Source organism: Lepidochelys olivacea (genome assembly GCF_965140295.1).
Source record: "Lepidochelys olivacea isolate rLepOli2 genome assembly, chromosome: 1".
Lineage (NCBI taxonomy): Eukaryota > Metazoa > Chordata > Testudines > Cheloniidae > Lepidochelys > Lepidochelys olivacea.
The window spans coordinates 9,898,924-9,913,895 of NC_140411.1; the positions used below are offsets into that span (position 1 = coordinate 9,898,924).

The following is a 14,972-nucleotide window of genomic DNA, read 5'->3' on the forward strand; positions in this document are numbered from 1 at the left end:
CTCAGGGCTTTCTCCAGCTGCTCCTGAGATGGGATTTCTGGCTGGGAGAAGGCTTAGCCCAGCCTGCACGGGACAGCTGGAGGAACAGATGCACTGGGCAGGACGGCACCAAGACCTGCCCTCGGCCCCTGGCCGGGACATGGGGATATTGGAGAAGCTCCTGTTAAAATACCTCCCAGCCGGGCACAGGCTGATCAGCAGTGGGGTGAGCACTAGTGCAGGGGAAAGGACGGGCAGCAGGGTTAATCCGGAGGCCAGCCGCTAGCCGTGAACGCTAGCCAGACAAATCAGCGTCAGCCAGCGCACTGTGGAGCCGGGGTCGGCCGGCAACACCGGATAGGCGTCAAAAGCCGCGGGGTGGCTAAATGAAGTCATAGAGCAGGTCATCCTCTCGCAGCCCACTCCTGAAACGACCGCGGCCCATGGCTGGAGGAGCTCTGGCTTTAGCTCAAGGGGCAGAGGCCTGCGCCCGGGTTGCTGAAGGTCCCCGGTTCAATCCCTGCTCTGTGTACAATGTTAATTGCCATGGGGCATTAGTGCTGACAGGCTGCTTGGCAGAGGGGAGGGATCTCAATGGAAAGAGGGGACAGGAGAAAGCACAATCCCCACCAAACCCCTCGCACAGGACAACTCCCCCTACCCCCACCTGGTCCCTTCTCCCCAGAGAGTCCCTCCTCAAATCCCCAGGTCCCCTCCCCCTGGAGATCTGCTCAGCGGCTCACACCAAGTTTGCCTTACATACAGCAGGGCCCCGGGGCGCCGAGGCTGGGCTGGGGACGAAGGTGCTGGCAGTCGGGAGACGGGTGCTGCCCACCGGCCGTGTGTACGGCAGGGCCAGTGTTGCTGCCTCACCCCCAGTGCTGCTGGATACCGGGGGGGGAGGGCAGGGGGGTGCCCCCGTTCCCTCGCACGGGTCTTGCCTGGGTGGAGCTGACGCTCACTCCAGCTAGCCCAGCCTCTCGTCTCCAGCATGGGAAGGGAGAAAACCACCTTGCCCCACTCGCTTCCCCCACGCCTGCCACCTCGTCTCCTCCTAGGCACGGGCAGGCCCCCCGAACCCTGCCCCTTCACCCTCCTCGTGGGGGCAGGTGTGCCCAGGTTCTAGAGACAGTTTCAGTCTCTGTCTGGGCGGCACCTGGTTTCAGTTGGAGTCTGGGTGGCACCAGGCACCACGGGGCCCTGATCTTGGGTGGGGTCTGGGCAGCGCCTGGCATGACAGGACCCTGATCTCGGGAGGGATCCGGGGAGCGCCTGGCATGACGGGGCCCTGCTCTAAGTCCAGGTTTCTAGGTGCTGCCATAACTGAAGAAAAAGAAGGGCTGCAGGGAGTGAGCGTGGGGAAGGATGAGAAGCCCTGACTGGGCTTCAGGCCAGGAGAAGGAGGGAGGTGAAGGTCTAGGAGGAGAAGGAGGGCAGGAGAGAGGATGGGAGTCAGAGGCTGCCGCTAGGATCTCTGGGTTGAAACAAAGACGCACGTCGGCTGCCCCGAGCGGTTGTGCTGATGTAACGAGGGGAGCAATGTTAACCCGGCGGGTCTGTGTGTGGACGCTCTGCCGACAGTCCAGCCCTGGCACGGGTGGGTCGAGCTTGTTCCCTCGCACTGGAAGCCCTGGGGCCAGGACAAACCACTGGCCACTGGCCCAGTGCCTTGCACGGGATCTCACTGCTGCGACCCCAGCTGGGCACGGGGTGCCAGGCCTCGGTCAGGCCGATGCCCCCGGGGGCTGGTGCTCGCCGGACCTGGGCAGGTTGTGCTAGGACCCTTGGAGCCGAGCTCACGCTGATGGCTTCCCTCCTGTCCCCTTGTGCCCCCAGACGTCTCAGGGAGTCCAGGTGAGGCGCTTCAAGACCCTGAACGAGCTGATCGCTCTCTACCTGCAGCCCAACCAGGGCCTGGTCTGCACCCTGCTCTTCGCTGTCGAGCGGGAGAAGGAGAAGGAGAATGCCGAGGACAGGGACTATTCAGGTATGTCCTGGGAGCTCGGCCCCCGGCCTCCCTGGCTGGGCTGGCCTGCCCCGGAAGCCAGGCTCAGGAGGTGATCTGGGGTGGTAGGAGGCGGGATACCAGGGAAGATGGGCCCATTGATGTCATCCAGGGACTCAGGAGGCAGGATACCAGGGTAGATGAGCCCATTGATGTGATCCAGGGTTTCGGGAGGCAGGATACCAGGGTAGATGGGCCCATTGCTTTGATCCAGGGTCTCGGGAGGCGGGATACCAGGGTAGATGGGCCTGTTGGTCCAATACAGGGGGCTGGGGCAGGGTGATATCGGGTGGTCCTGCTGCCTCCCTCACACTCACAGCCCATCTCACTCCTCCTCCCCTTCACACCATGCAGAGATTAGAGCCAGGGCTGCCTGCTACCGCCTCCAGCCACACCATGTAGGGCCTGTCGCTCTGGGCTCCTGGTGGGTCTGGACCCCAGCAGTTGACCAGCTCGGGACATGGTTGTCTTGCCGTCTGGAGCGGCTCATGGCCATGAGTGCCGACCGCGGGGCAGAGCCCCCGAACCGGCCGTGTGGTCTGTAATTCAGTTTTGCCGAGCCAGCACCAAATGTGAACTCCTGGATCGCGGTCACAGCTAGAGCCCTGGGACGCTCCTGGCTGTCTGGCCCCCAGGCACGCTGGCCTCAGGGAGAGCTGGTTCCCGTACACCAACGATGACAAAATATTCAGGTTGCTCCCATCCCAAGAGACGAATTGCGTCCCCCGAGGCAGTCGGTCCCTCCGATCTCTCACCAAACACAACGCTGGTGGCTAGTCCTGTGGCCTTTCTCCGTGGGCAGGAGACGATCCCACCTGACTGGCTAGTTCCAGAGCAAACGTGGATAAAGCAAACCCTTAGCTATTCCCTTGCAGCAGGGGATACAGAAATGATCAGGGAGATTCATGCCAGCAGCAATTCACAAGCATTTCCTGAACCCTGGACACGTCGTTCCAGGGTCAATACCCCTCTGACCCGTACTCACATGCCAGGGAAACAGACGGGTGCCAAGCAATGAATGTGTCCGTGCTCAGCGGAGGCCCAAAGCCTTGGCAAGAGCTAGCCCCTGGTTTGCCAGGGTCACCGTGGATATCAAATCAAGACCCCCCGCCAGGAAGGTGATCGGGCTCCCAGCCCCTCCAGGGCGGGGTGAGCTGGGGATCCCAGTTATTGCAGGCGACGTACGAGGCCCCAACCCCAGCTCTGCCTGTGACCTGGCTTTGCTCCTTCCTTCCAGATGGGGAGGACGAAAAGCCCCCACTGCCACCACGCTCCGGCTCCACCAGCTTCTCCCCCGCCTGCCTCGGGCCAGCCACGCAGGACGGGGCCATCGAGAGGTAAAGAGCCTCAGTCTACAGAATCACCAGGCGGGGCCCAGAGATCCCGCCACGGCAGGGGCTGCTGGTGCCCCTCACTCCTGACCTGCAGCCCCCCATCTCTGCCCATGCTCCTCACTCCTGATCCACAAACCCCCTTCCCCCCGCTCTGCTCCTTGATCTCCCCAGAGCAGGGAGCCCGTGAGGGCAACGATTTGGTGATTTTGTCCTCCACAAACTAGCCTGAGACCCATCCGGCCCACTCCCTGAGTCATGTCCTGAGCCAGGCTGGGTTTCCTGGGGGGGCTCTCGGACAGTTGGGCTAGTCCGACCCCCTGGCTGGGGAGGTGGCTCCGGGAGGAGCAGGCTGGAATGGTAAGAATCTGTCCCCTCTGACGCTCCCCAGATCCACCCCACTGCCTCTCCCCTTTGCACACCCGCTCCCGCTTTGCTGCACTCACACGCTTGGGCTGTCTTTTCCCCCGCGCACACGCTTGCTAATGCACATACACCTTTGCACACTTGGGCTTACACATGTACGATCACCCTCAATCACACCCGGGAGCCTTTGCCCCCCGTCCATTCCCACTCTCTCCCGGGCGCCCCCACCTCTGGAGTGATGCTCCCCTCCAGACGGGGGGGTCCCATGGAAGTGCTCTCTCCCGGGACCTGCTGTCACCAGAACTCAGCCCTCCCGCTGTGCCCTCCCACGGGCATTCGCTCAGCCCGGGATGCAGCCGGCGTGTCCGGTGCTTGGCCCCCGTTTGCTAACCTTTGTGCTCCCCCTGCAGTGCCACCAATGGCCTCAGCACAGTCTCCCACGAGTACCTGAAAGGCAGCTACACCCTGGACCTGGAGGCTGTCAAAGCCGGGGCCAGCAGCCTGCCCCATCTCAACAAGACCCTGGTCACCTCCTGCAAAAGGCTACACAGGTAAGAGCCTGGCCTGGAGCCTGGCGCCCCCCGGTGGCTCAGGCTGCATCTTAGCTGCTGATCCCCACCTCTCCGGGGCTGCCTCTGCCACGGGGTGCTGGGGGTGGGAGCTACCACTAGGAGGCAGGGCGCTATGGGTATCTCACTGCCCAACAGGGGCTGGCCCCATGGCGCCTGTTCCCTGCTGCATCTGTGGGCCCCTGGATAGCATGGGACAGCCCCCTGTAAAACCCGCGCTGGCCCCGGGTGTGGCTGGCTGTGACTGGCCAGCTTTGCCCATAGGCTGGGGCAGGGGCGCCAGGGAGGTTCCCTGCCCCAGGGCTGGCTGGCTGGCTGATGTCCATCTGCACCTCTGCCTTGCAGCGAGGTGGACAAGGTCCTGTCCGGGCTGGAGATCCTCTCTAAGGTGTTTGACCAGCAGAGTTCGCCTGTGGTCTCCCGGATCCTCCAGCAGGTAAGGTCGAGAGTGGGGCGTAATGGCTGCGGGGTGCCGCAGGGGGCCAATCCCCCACCCCACCGGGACTTAGGATCCCTCCCCCAGCCTTATGGCTGCCCTGCGTCTTCTCGACGCCTGCTGCCCCTCCCCTTGGGCCTTGCTGTGGGGGACCCGCCAGGTGAGGGCCCACCCCTCCCCCTCCCCGATCTGCGGGCTGGACGTGACCCAGGCTGGGTGTCTTTCTCCCCCGTAGCAGCTGAGATGACCCATGAGCTGGGGACCCGCACGTGATAGCAGGCTGAGCTGGGTGGGGCGGGGCTGTGGGGCGCCACCCTGTGGCCATCAGAGCAGCTGCTGCAGCGGGAGACGGCATCCCCTCTCTGGCATGCCCTGAGGGTGGGGGGCGCAGCCCGCCCGTCATCCCCCACACTCTGGGTCTAGACTCAGTCACCCTTCGCCCCTTACGATACCAGCTCGGGGACTGGCGTCCCCTACAGGAGGGTGCCCTGTAGTCCTGGATACATTGGCTGGGCTTGACCATCTCCCCCCAGCATGCTCTGTTCCGGCAGCTGGAGACCTGCCCCCGGGGAGGACCTGGCTCGGAGGACGCTGCGTGTGTCCCCGGGGACCATCAGTGTGGGTGGACAACCCAGAGCGTCTTGCCCCTTCGCTGCCGGCCTGGCTGGCACCAGCTCGCTCTGCGGCTTCCTGTTCCCCACTAGCCTCCCGACAAGCCGAGATGCCCCAAACACGTTGGTTCCCAGAGCCTGAGGGAAAGGAGCTGGGCTGGGGGTCTGGGCACCTGAGTTCTGTCCTCGCTCTGCTGCTGATCAGCGACGTGGCTTGAGGCTCTGTGCCTCAGTTTCCCCCTCTCCAAAAAGGGGACCCGGACCCTGATCCCCCATTTGGGACCCGTTCACATGTAGGGGGATGCAGCGGCATTAAGTCGGGAGAACAAACTGAGCCCTCTTTGTGGGGACAGGGGAGCCCCTCCGGCCTACGCACCCCAATCCCACGCTCCCGCTGCGCGCGGTGGGTCTTGCTGGGGCCGCGAGGCCGCTGTGCCGTCTGAGCGTTCTCTGCTTTGATCCCTTTCGCGGCTGCAGACCGCCGGCCAGACAGGAGAGCAGGAGCTGGAGAGCCTGGTGCTGAAGCTATCTGTCCTGAAGGACTTCCTGTCCAGCATCGAGAAGAAGGTGGGTGAACTGGCCCGGTCCCCAGACACCCGCAGCCCGTGTCAGAACGGGGCTGGGGACGCAAACCCATCCGGTCCGCGTGGGGCTGTATCGGCACAGTGGGGCGGGCCTGGGCTCCGTGGGTGCGTGGTGGTGTCACCCTGCCCTGTGCTTCCCCCAGGCTGAGCTTAGCTTCCTCCTGCTGCTGCTGGATTCGGCTGTGGAGGGGCGAGGGACGGAGCCGTGCAGCTGGACGGAGCTGGGATCCCGTGGTCCGAGCACAGGGCTGGGACCAAGGGGCTCTCGGCTCTGCCACTGATTCCCTTGGGGGCCATGGGCAAGTCACATAGCCACCTACCTCCACAGCTGCCTGTCAGCTGTGCGGAGCACCTGCCACTCCCATCGACTTCCCGGGGGACTGATGGTGCCGTGGGTCTGACCCCCACCTTCTCAGTCCTGCCCGGGCCCTCCCAGCCATTGTAGTGATTCGCAGCCCCCGCCAGAGCCAGCCAGCTTTTGCGTGGCAGCGGGGTCTCCCCCTGCTCGTTGAATGCTCTGTCTGGGCCGCGTGTGACCAGGCCGTGTCGATTCTCTCTCCCCGCCAGGCTCTAAAAGCTCTCCAGGACATGAGCTCCACAGCACAGTCTGCCCTGGCCCAGCCCTCCTCCCGCAAAGCCAAGAGCATCCCCGTGCAAACGTTCGAGGTAAAGCCTTCACCCCGTGGCCCCCGCCCCGTGGCCTGGGCCGCCAAAGCTCCCACACCCCGGCCGTGGAACGGTACTCAGCAGGTGCCACTTTGCCCCCGAAACAGACTGAAGAGAGCGTGGGGTTAGGGTTAGCCGAGGACTCCCGGCCAAATTACAGCTGGGGGCTGTGTTTCTTGGAGAGATCACAGCTAAGGTCTGGGGTTCGGGGGTCTGCTGTGAAATGGAGGCAGTGTTCGGGGACGAATTGGGGCCAACGTTTGGGATTCTGAGGTGAATCGGGGCCGGGTTTGGGATTGTTGTGGGGGAATCGGAGCCAGGGTTTGGGTTCAACTTTGACAGCACCAAAATCTCATAAGAAGGGTTTTGATGGTGTCTAAACCAGACGCTTCTCCCCTCCCAACCCAGAGCCAAAGCCGTGGGGTGGATTTGCATCTGGGGGTTTCAGTCTGAGCGCTCCCTCTCCCCACGACTAGCCAAAGGGGTTCAGATGCAGAGCCCTGGCCTCTGGCCCTCGAGAAGCAAAGCAGAGCCGGTGTTTTTTCCAGAGTCGATCCGAAGCACATGCCGGCTCCTGGGTGATCAGGAACGACACATTTACAGAGCTTCTCCTGGTCCGTAGGGCCGAGGAGCAAACCAAGCAGCTGTTCGACCAAGGAAAATGGTGATAAATCGTGTAGTCAGCTGCTCGACCCCACTTGGGTTCATTATGAAATATACTCAGGATACCAAATAACCAGCGTCAGTCAGGTTTATTGCTCTGACTCCAGAATAACATAGTGCAGGGAAAAGGTTTTCTACGACCCTCGTCTCACATTCACCACACGCAGGAGGTGAGCTCCCAAAGTCACCCCCTTAAAGCCTCTCTTTGTACCCTTCCCATTTACAAGGAAAAGCTACCAGGTGCGTCATTCGAAACCACTGGGCTTTCTGCCTTGGTTTTCAGGACCTTGGTGTGCACCCCTAACCTCTTTGTACTGCATCCCAGGTGCCAAGGGGCGTGAAGGCACCTCTGAGGTCTGTACTAGGGGAGAACAACCCCCGAGCTTGTTCCCTTCCTTCGGGACATTCCAGTGCAGGCCTGGGAGAATAACTCCCTAGCGGGTGCGATGGTAAAATCCTTTTACGTCCTGAGTCTGACAGCTTTCCTACTTGCTCAAGCCAAAATGAACTTCAGTGACTGCAAGGGCTTATGGGATACTTAGCATAAGTGAATGGGGTTGTGTACAACTCATAGACCAATTCAGGCTATGTAATTGCCATAGTATTTGTACTTACTGCATTCTAACATATATATATGGTGTAGATAATACATATTATTAATCTGATAGGCATAGATACTAGCCAGCGTCTGTTAGTCAACACCCATTGGTTGAGATGTTTCAAATTGTATTGGCCCAGTCCTGACAAGGCCCTCGGTGACTGGAACTGAGGGTTGGCCAATCTTTGCCATATGAGTCTCTGAGCTGAACTCCAGCTGCGGAAGAGTCACCAGGGGGTCTAGTGGTTAGTGCACCTGGTTTGCTATCTTGCGCCTCCCAGGCAAGGGGGGTAGAGATGTCTGGCTCCTATCCCTAAGATGGAGGCATCACAGTCTTGGTCGGCATTGGGGCCTTGCTCTCCATTGGGGAGGGAAGGGGGACCTGGGCCCTCCCACTCCACAAGGTCCTGGCCCAGGGCCCTCTTGGGGAGCAACCCCGGTGGAAAACTCCAGGTAGAGGTTCCTCATGTGCCACCCTGGGCCGCTTCCTACGTCTCCTCTCCTTCAGTGTGGGGCATGGCCCTGTGGTCCCAAAAGTCAGGAAGCTAGCAGAGTTCAGAATGGGCAGAGCTCCTCAGGGCTGTCGGCTCTCGAAGGGGGCTGCAGAAGGCGCTCTCTGGGGGCCTGGCCAGTGCTGGGGTCCTGTCTGAGGCTCCACCTTTCATCTGACTTCCAGGAGAAGGCCTTGTCTTCCCTACAGCCGGTTCGCCTTTGCCCCCCCCCCCCCACACACACCCCTGGGCTTCTGAGCTCCCTTTAACCCGCTCCACCAGCCGGAACGCGCTTTGGCCTGTAACCCCTCCAGGCCCCGTGCAGGGTACGGACACCCCCTTACACCACCCAGAAGATGCTGCCCTTCGAATGGGGGGAGTGCTGTGTTTAGGAGAGCCGGGAGCTGCTGGATATACACAGGGCTGGGGAGTTAGAAAGTGGCAAACCCTGGAGCCGCTTCTCCCCAGCCTGGCTCCCCGCCTGTCATCTCGGGCAGTCTCTCTTGCCAGGGATAGCAGGTAGAAGACTAGTCACGGGGCCAAATTCCTCCCCGGCGTAGCTCCATTGACCTCAGCGGTGTTAGGGCTGGCCCGAGCAGTGCCAAGCGTGTCATCCACGTGCGGCCGTCTCTCTGCCCCAGGTGAAGCTGGACATCACCTTGGGGGACCTCACCAAGATCGGGAAGTCGCAGAAGTTCACGCTGAGCGTGGACGTGGAGGGCGGGAAGCTGGTGGTGCTCAAGAAGCAGAAGGACTCCCAGGAGGACTGGAACACGTTCACCCATGACAAGAGTAAGAGCCAAGAGCCCCCGCGGGGTGCTGCGCCCGGCCCGTATTCCCCGTGCACTCAGGGACCAACTGCAGCCCTCTGGTCGCTGCTGTTACCCCACACCTCATGGTTTCTGTGGGGTGTTCAGTGTGCTGGGGCTGCCCTGTAGCATGCGGAGATCTAAAATGATTAGAGCTGGCCCCAAAACTGCGTCACTCAGGAACTGATTGCTCACCCGCGATGCCTCCTAGCTGCATGATACCATGTGTGCCAATCACACCACGCCCATCCCTACAGCCTTGGGATCCCCGTAGTCAGACCCTGGGGTCTTCCATCTCCTACTGCCTCTGCAGAGCTCGGGCTCTCTCCTCGGGCGGTGGGAGAGGAACGGGGCTGACCCTTCACAGGTCACGCCTGCTCTGATTTTCCGTGCCGCTTTCCAGTCCGACAGCTGATCAAGTCCCAGCGGGTGCAAAATAAGCTGGGGATCGTCTTCGAGAAGGAGAAGGATAAAACTCAGCGGAAAGATTTCGTCTTCGTCAGTGCCAGGGTGAGTCATGGGTCTATTATTACTGTGTCTGGTGAGGTCCTGCCCACGCAGCTCTGAGGCCGCAGGATGGAAGGCAGTGTGGCTAAATTAAAGCATTCGAGCCCGGTTCCATTCCGGAAAGAAAGGACATTTAAAAAAAAAAAGCCCTGTCTTGGGAGATCTTCCCAGGACAGCTGACTGCAGTGACAACCGGAGGTCTTCATTCCTGCAAAGCTAGCCCGGCCCTGGGAGGGGGATGGGGCTTCTCTTCCTCATGCATCATCAACAAGGCTGTTTACAGAATGGCAATTGCAGAGACCCCAGGGGCCTGGCCACCCCGAGGGTCACTGAGGGCATGATTAAAAGGGGTTGCATGGGTGTCTTCCAGGGCATGATTTCCTAGAAAATCTTAACTTCTAGTGATGATATAGGAGAAGTAAAGGACCCAGCTTAATTCAAATTCCAAGATGGGTCTGTGGACTGAACAGAGGCCCAGCAAGTGAATAGGAGTACGAAGCTGCTGCCTTTAAAACCGAGGCCACAACCACACATGACCGTTAATCATGCCCTGGCACCAGATTCCCCCCTGTAACTGGTTATGGAATTTTTCACTTCCTGTCCCCTAAACAGCTGCATAGTGTTGCTGTGCCCCGTTAAACAGCAACCACATTCCACTCCAGAGGTGGCTGCATTTCAGTGGTGGGTGAACTATTGTATAGTCCTTACCTGTCCTTACCTGTCCGAGCTGGCTGACGAGTGGGTGGCCAGGACCAGGGATTGTACCTGGGTCTCCTGTCCACAGCCCATCTCTTCCTGCTGCCTAACCTGCCTCCTTTGCCTGCCTTTCCTCCAGAAGCGGGAGGCATTCTGCCAGCTGCTGCAGCTGATGAAAAACAAACATTCCAAGCAGGACGAGCCCGACATGATCTCCGTCTTCATTGGCACGTGGAACATGGGTCAGTGCCACGGGGCACCTGGGGCAAGGCTTTTCGGGACGGAGTAGGGAACATGGGCAAGGGTGATGTGGCGCACTCACACAATGCCCTGCGGGAGTCCCCCTCAGCCCATGGAGCATGGCCCAGGGTCACAGAACGTATCCAGCCCCACTAAACACCTCCCACCTGGATGCCTTGAAGTCTGTGATCCCACCTCCGAGCCACATACCCTACCCACCTCTCCTCCAGCTCCCCTGCTGACAGGACATAAGGGATCACAGTCTGTCTTAAATAGGAAGCAGTTGTTTAAACAAAACAGCTGCCAGCTCAAGCACTAACAAACAGGCTTCCACCCACCTCGCATTCCACTTTTGTCTGCCTTGTTCACCAGGGCCCACACCTGTCTGGAACGCCATGCAATACACAGTGCCATCTAGTGGCTGAATAACTTGCAGCAAGTGACATATTATTAGTCTCTTATGCTCAGATACATTTGTTGGTCTCTAAGGTGCCACAAGGACTCCTGGTTTTTTTTGCGGATACAGACTAACCCGGCTGCTACTCTGAAACCTGTCATTATTAATACAGTAACTCCTCGCTTAAGGTCGTCCCGGTTAAGGTTGTTACGTTGCGGATCAATTCGGGAACATGCTCGTTTAAAGTTGTGCAATGCTCCCTTCTAAGGTGGTTCGGCAGCCACCTGCTTTGTCCCCTGCTTGCAGGAAGAGCAGCCCGGTGGAGCGAGCTGGTGGGGGCTTGGCACTAGGGTGGGCCGGCAGCCCCCCATCCACTCCCCCTATCAGCTCCCCTAATTTCCCTGTGCAGCAGCCTCCCAGCAGGTAGCAATTGCTGGCAGTTCAGCTGTCCCTCCCCCCACTGCCATGTGCTGCTCCTGCCCTCTGCCTTGGAGCTGCTCCCCGAGCCTCCTGCTTGCTGTGGGGGGGGGAAGAGAGGGGCTAATGTCAGGGTGTCTCCCTCCACCCTGCTCCTGCACCCCGCTTACCCCACCTCCCATAGAGCAGGGGGGACACAGGACAGTCCTGGAGGCAGCAGCTGAGGTGGGTCTCAGCTTGCTGATCTAATTAACAAGACAGCATACTTAAGACAGGGATCAGCATACTTAAAGGGGAAATGCACATCTCTCTCTCTCACACACACACACACACACACACACAGACACAGACACAGAGTGTGTGTGTCTGTCTCTGTCTGCTGTGCTGTCTCCCCTCCCTCCATTCCTTCTGCCTTGCAAAGTGTGAGGCTCCATTAACAACAATGAGTTAACCCTTGAGGGCTAGTTCATCATTTAGCAGCAAGGCATTCCCTGGGAAATATCCCACCCTCTGACTCCACCACCTCTACCAAGCTTCACCATCATCATCGCTGTGTACCAGTATTAAATTGTTTGTTTAAAACTTATACTCTCTCTGTGTGTGTATATATATAATATAATATAATATAGTCTTTTGTCTGGTGAAAAAAATTTCCCTAGAACCTAACCCCCCCCTCCCCATTTACATTAATTCTTATGGGGAAATTGGATTCTCTTAACATCGTTTTGCTTAAAGTCGCATTTTTCAGGAATATAACTACAACGTTAAATGAGAAGTTCCTGTACAGAAACTCCTCGCTTAACGTTGTCGTTATGTTCCTGAAAAATGCTACTTTAAGTGAAACGATGTTAAGCGAATCCCATTTCCCCATAAGAATGAATGTAAATGGGGGGGTTAGGTTCCAGGGAAATTTTTTTCGCCAGACAAAAGACATGATATACATATACAGTATAAGTTTTAAATAATTTTAAACAAACTGTTTAATACTGTATTCACCAATGATGATTGTGAAGCTTGGCTGAGGTGGGGTGTAGTGGGGTCAGGGTGCAGGGGCTTGCTCCATTCCGCCCGCCTGGCACTCCTGCCAGGGAGTGGGGTCGGGGGCTTGCCCGCTCCCCGGCTGGAATGCTGGGCGGGTGGAGTGGGATAAGCCCCAACGCCCCAACCCCACTCCCTGGCAGGAGCCCAGGCGGGCGGAATGGAGCAAGCCCCCGCGCCCCGACCCCACTCCCCGGCAGGAGCACCAGATGGGTGGAACAGGGCAAGCCCCCGCACCCCGACCCCGCTCCCAGCAGGAGCACCAGGTGGGCAGAATGGAGCAAGCTCCCACACCCAGACCCCACTCCCCGGCAGGAGCATGAGGTGGGTAGAACAGGGCAAGCCCCCGCGCCCCGACCCCGCTCCCCGGCAGGAGCACCAGGTGGGTGGAACAGGGCAAGCCCCCACACCCGACCCCGCTCCCCGGCAGGAGCGCCAGGTGGGCAGAATGGAGCAAGCTCCCACGCCCAGACCCCACTCCCCGGCAGGAGCACCAGGTGGGTAGAACAGGGCAAGCCCCCGCACCCCAACCCCACTCCCCGGCAGGAGCGCCAGGGGGCGGAATGGAGCAAGTCCCCACGCCCCGACCCCGCTCCCCGGCAGGAGCGCCAGGCGGGCGGGCGGAATGGGACGAGCCAAACAACCTTATAACGGAACGTTGCGTAACTTTAAGCAAGTATGTTCTCTAATAGATCAGCAACCTAATAAAGGAACAATGTTAACTGGGATGAATTTAAGTGAGGAGTTACTGTATAGCTACCCTAAATTAGTCTTTTCCGTACCAGGTTCCCCTCCTATTTTAGCGACATGGGCAAGGCAGGATGGCTGCCGCCTCCTGACACCTGTTCGCAACCCCCTGAGAACTCTGTGCACTTGCGTGGGCATTGTGTGCAGTGGGCATCACTGCAGTATCAGCACCTCACGAGCTTTGATGTGTTTATCCTCACGCACTCCTGTGAGGCTGGGCCCGACTGCACAGAGGGGAAACTGAGGCACGGAGCAGCTAAACGACGGGCCCAAGGAAACCACAGGGAGTCTGTTGCAGAGCAGGGAACTAAACTCCGGTCTCTGACGTCCCAGGCTGGTGGCCCAACCATGGGCCCATCGTCCTGGGACTGAGCCGTGTGACCTCATCCGTGACTGCGGCTCTCTTGGGTCATGCCCTCTCCCACAGGCAGCGTGCCTTCCCCCAAGAGCATCACGTCCTGGTTTACGTCGAAAGGCCTGGGGAAGACCCTGGACGAGATGACGGTCACCATCCCCCATGACATCTACGTCTTTGGCACCCAGGAGAACTCGATGGGGGACAAGGAGTGGGTCGACTTCCTCCGGGGCATGCTGAAGGAGTTCACGGAGATAGAGTACCGCCCGGTAAGAGCCCCAGCGCCGGGGCAGGGCCTGAGGAGACGGCCTGGGACCCAGGGCTCTGCAGTTCTACACAGCCGCACAGTGGGCCACCCGCGTCTTGAGGGGAGGCTCCTGGAGACGACAGCTTCCCCGCATGCCATGCTCCGGCTGCGCCGCTCGGCTCAAGAGGGAGCCTTGCCTGCTGGGACGCTGTCGTCTCCAGGGGCTGACCCGCCGTATTGAGAGTCAGGATGTCTGCAACCCCCTCTGGTTGAGGGTCAGCCGTTAGACTCCCCGGCCTCCAGCCTCCAAATCCAGGTGGATCCCAGGCTGTGGATGGCCGCGGGATAGCGGAAGGGCTTGGGGAGACAGATGGTTGCTGGGGTGGCCGTCCTCCCGAATCCTCAGCATTGCTGGAGTTGCCATTTTCACCTGGAAGAGTGGATGGGGGAGGGTGTCGGGACCGGGTGTGAAAGCCTGTGGCCACGGGCGGCAGGTATAATAGGCCGGGGGAGGCTAAGGCTCCCCAGACGGGATGTGGTGCACCTCCCTTTGGAGCACCGCCTGCTGCTGAAAGGGCATCTGGGCAGTAGCCCCCACCCCACGCTCTGCCCTGAGGCCCTGCTCCCTCGTCCCTCTCTTACCCCGTGCGCCCCCCCCGCCCCGCTGCTCCTCTTCCCATCTCCACTCCGCCCCTTCCCCCGTGCGCCCGTCCCTGCCCCGCTCGCGCTTCTCCGCCCCTGAGAGGCAGAGAGGTGTGGGCAGGGGGGCCCTCAGGGGAGGGGGTGGGGAGAGGCCCGGTGGGGTGGCTCCTTGGGGGAGGGGGTGGAGAGGTGCAGGTGGGGAGCCCCTCGGGGGAGGGGGTGGAGAGAGGTGCAGGCAGGGGGGCTCCTTTGGGGAGGGGGCGGAGAGAGGCACGGGCAGGGGGGCCCTCGAGGGAGGGGGGCCGAGTGGAAACTGGGCCTGGGGCGGAGTGGGGGTGGAGCGTCAGCGTGGCCTCGGGGGGGGGCAACGCCGAGTGGGGGCAGGCGTCAGGGCAGGGCCACGGTCCGGGCCCCCCACACTTCGAGGGAGCTTCCAGCACTCAGGCCCAGCCTCCCGCGGGGAGTCACGCACTGCCCATGCCTGCGGCCACAGGTCTCTGAGCCCTTTAACCTCCTGAGGTGGACACGTCAGGCTTTTGGAGTGAGGGGTCTCAGCTGCGGTGTCTTTGGCCAGCGTT

At 60.3% G+C, this 14,972-nt stretch overlaps 1 protein-coding gene across 1 annotated transcript in view; it reads left to right on the forward strand.

Annotated features, from left to right (window-relative positions):
* INPPL1 (inositol polyphosphate phosphatase like 1) overlaps nt 1–14,972 on the forward strand; it is a 74,707-nt gene that overhangs the window by 35,628 nt on the left and 24,107 nt on the right. Inside the window, exons 3-12 of the mRNA XM_084634237.1 lie at nt 1,816–1,966; nt 3,222–3,321; nt 4,092–4,232; nt 4,596–4,686; nt 5,775–5,864; nt 6,449–6,547; nt 8,941–9,091; nt 9,512–9,618; nt 10,451–10,553; nt 13,578–13,774. Coding sequence (XP_084490363.1) covers nt 1,816–1,966; nt 3,222–3,321; nt 4,092–4,232; nt 4,596–4,686; nt 5,775–5,864; nt 6,449–6,547; nt 8,941–9,091; nt 9,512–9,618; nt 10,451–10,553; nt 13,578–13,774 — 1,230 coding nt within the window. The remainder of the gene's footprint in view (nt 1–1,815; nt 1,967–3,221; nt 3,322–4,091; nt 4,233–4,595; nt 4,687–5,774; nt 5,865–6,448; nt 6,548–8,940; nt 9,092–9,511; nt 9,619–10,450; nt 10,554–13,577; nt 13,775–14,972) is intronic.